Genomic DNA, 2,332 nt, shown 5'->3' on the forward strand with positions numbered 1-2,332 from the left:
TTGATGTGTGTTGGGGCTATAGCAATGTTGGTAGAATGAGTTTGATGTGTGTTGTGGCTATAGCAATGTTGGTAGGATGAGTTTTATGTGTGTTGTGGCTATAGCAATGTTGGTAGGATGAGTTTGATGTGTGTTGTGGCTATAGCAATGTTGGTAGAATGAGTTTGATGTGTGTTGGGGCTATAGCATTGTTGGTAGAATGGTTCTGTGGAGATCAAAGTGTCTTGTTCTAAACTTCCTTGCCCAATGGTGAAGGAAAATTGTTTTGTGTTTCTTTCGTATTATACTGGGGGGAAGATTCGGGAAGAAGGAAGAAGAAGAACTGAGGACAGATATATGCTTCTGGCAGGACTGGTCATCAATTCTGGCAGGACTGGTCATCAATTCTGGCAAGACTGGTCATCAATTCTGGCAGGACTGGTCATCAATTCTGGCAGGACTGGTCATCAATTCTGGCAGGACTGGTCGTCAATTCTGGCAGGACTGGTCGTCAATTCTGGCAGGACTGGTCGTCAATTCTGGCAGGACTGGTCGTCAATATGTTTAGTTAAAAGAAAAAACTTTGTCGTTCTTCTCAGAATTTTGTTGTTGTTGTTGTTGTTGTTGTTGCTCCCTTTGTATTTTTGTAACTGTTTTGAAATGAGTGATTAATGAGGGGTTGTTGTTTTTTTTTGGGGGGGGGGGGGCGGTTCTTGGCATATCTGGAGATTCAGTTTTTGTTTGTTCTTTCAGATTGCTGTTGGCGACAGTGATGGAGTTGTTCAGTGTTTTGGAGTACGGAAAGGGGAAGTCCAGGTGAGTGTGGGGATGCTGAATGTCTAGTGCAGGGATGCGGTGATGCTGAATGTTGATGAAAGTAAGATGTGGAAGAAGAAAAACTTGGACATGATAACGGAGATGCAAGTTGCCAACGAAGTAGGCAGGCAGAAAGAAAGTCTGTGGTAATGTTGAGAGGCAATGATCATCTGTTGTTGGGTTGTTGTTTTTAAAAGAGCCTTTATTTGTCTGAAACTAAACACCTTTTTGACATGTAATATTTTTGGTTAACTTCTGAAATAAGGATTTTCTGAATGAAAAGTGAGTGGATCCTACCATTGTCGTCCTTTATGTTGGCAGCGGCCTTGGTAGAAGAGAGGAGAGTAGGACTTGTGGGAAGTAAGCAAGGTGCGGTAGTTATCTGACACCACTGTTGTCATGTTACAAGGTGCGGTAGTTATCTGACACCACTGATGTCATGTTACAAGGTGCGGTAGTTATCTGACACCACTGATGTCACGTTACAAGGTGCGGTAGTTATCTGACACCACTGATGTCATGTTACAAGGTGCGGTAGTTATCTGACCACACTGACGTCATGTTACAAGGTGCGGTAGTTATCTGACCACACTGATGTCATGTTACAAGCAAGGTGCGGTAGTTATCTGACCACACTGATGTCATGTTACAAGCAAGGTGCGGTAGTTATCTGACCACACTGATGTCATGTTACAAGCAAGGTGCGGTAGTTATCTGACCACACTGATGTCATGTTACAAGGTGCGGTAGTTATCTGACCACACTGATGTCATGTTACAAGGTGCGGTAGTTATCTGACCACACTGACGTCATGTTACAAGGTGCGGTAGTTATCTGACCGCACTGACGTCATGTTACAAGGTGCGGTAGTTATCTGACTACAATGATGTCATGTTACAAGGTGCGGTAGTTATCTGACCGCACTGACGTCATGTTACAAGGTGCGGTAGTTATCTGACCACACTGATGTCATGTTACAAGGTGCGGTAGTTATCTGACCACACTGATGTCATGTTACAAGGTGCGGTAGTTATCTGACCACACTGACGTCATGTTACACTCCACAAAAGTCGCCAGAGTTTATCATCAATCTTTTTCTATTTTTGTTAACGGGACTTTCCTACTCTCGAATTCGCCTCTACCTAGATTTTTCTTTGGGAAACAGATTTCCTTGGAATATTTGACAAGAATGTGATAAAACATTTTGCTGTAGACAATTCCCAGCGCAGTCAAATGTTAGTGACAAGACTTATGAAACATGACTTATGAAGAAACTCATGTTTGTTCGTTTGTTTTTTTGTTGTTGTTTTTTTGGTGAAATTTTTTTTCTAAGAAAGGGTTAGGTTTGAGAAGTAATCTACTGTTTGTTCTCAAACTTTACTCAGATAGTGTGAGTAGTCTGTGATCAAACCACAGAATTCTACACTGATAGAAGCGAAACTCCCTCTTCGCGATCGCCGATTCGCTGTGAGGAATTGAAACTAAAACATGGCGGCCGGTTGAGGGCACCCTTGGCTGCGCCGCACAGCGAGGCTTC

General features: G+C 42.9%; 1 protein-coding gene across 1 annotated transcript in view; it reads left to right on the forward strand.

Moving 5' to 3' along the window:
- LOC101850408 (Bardet-Biedl syndrome 7 protein homolog) overlaps positions 1-2,332 on the forward strand; it is a gene marked incomplete in the record, with an annotated part of 26,096 nt that overhangs the window by 6,669 nt on the left and 17,095 nt on the right. The window contains 1 exon segment of the mRNA XM_013081119.2: positions 733-795. Coding sequence (XP_012936573.1) covers positions 733-795 — 63 coding nt within the window.

The sequence above is a fragment of the Aplysia californica genome, unplaced genomic scaffold (genome assembly GCF_000002075.1).
Source record: "Aplysia californica isolate F4 #8 unplaced genomic scaffold, AplCal3.0 scaffold00116, whole genome shotgun sequence".
NCBI lineage: Eukaryota > Metazoa > Mollusca > Gastropoda > Aplysiida > Aplysiidae > Aplysia > Aplysia californica.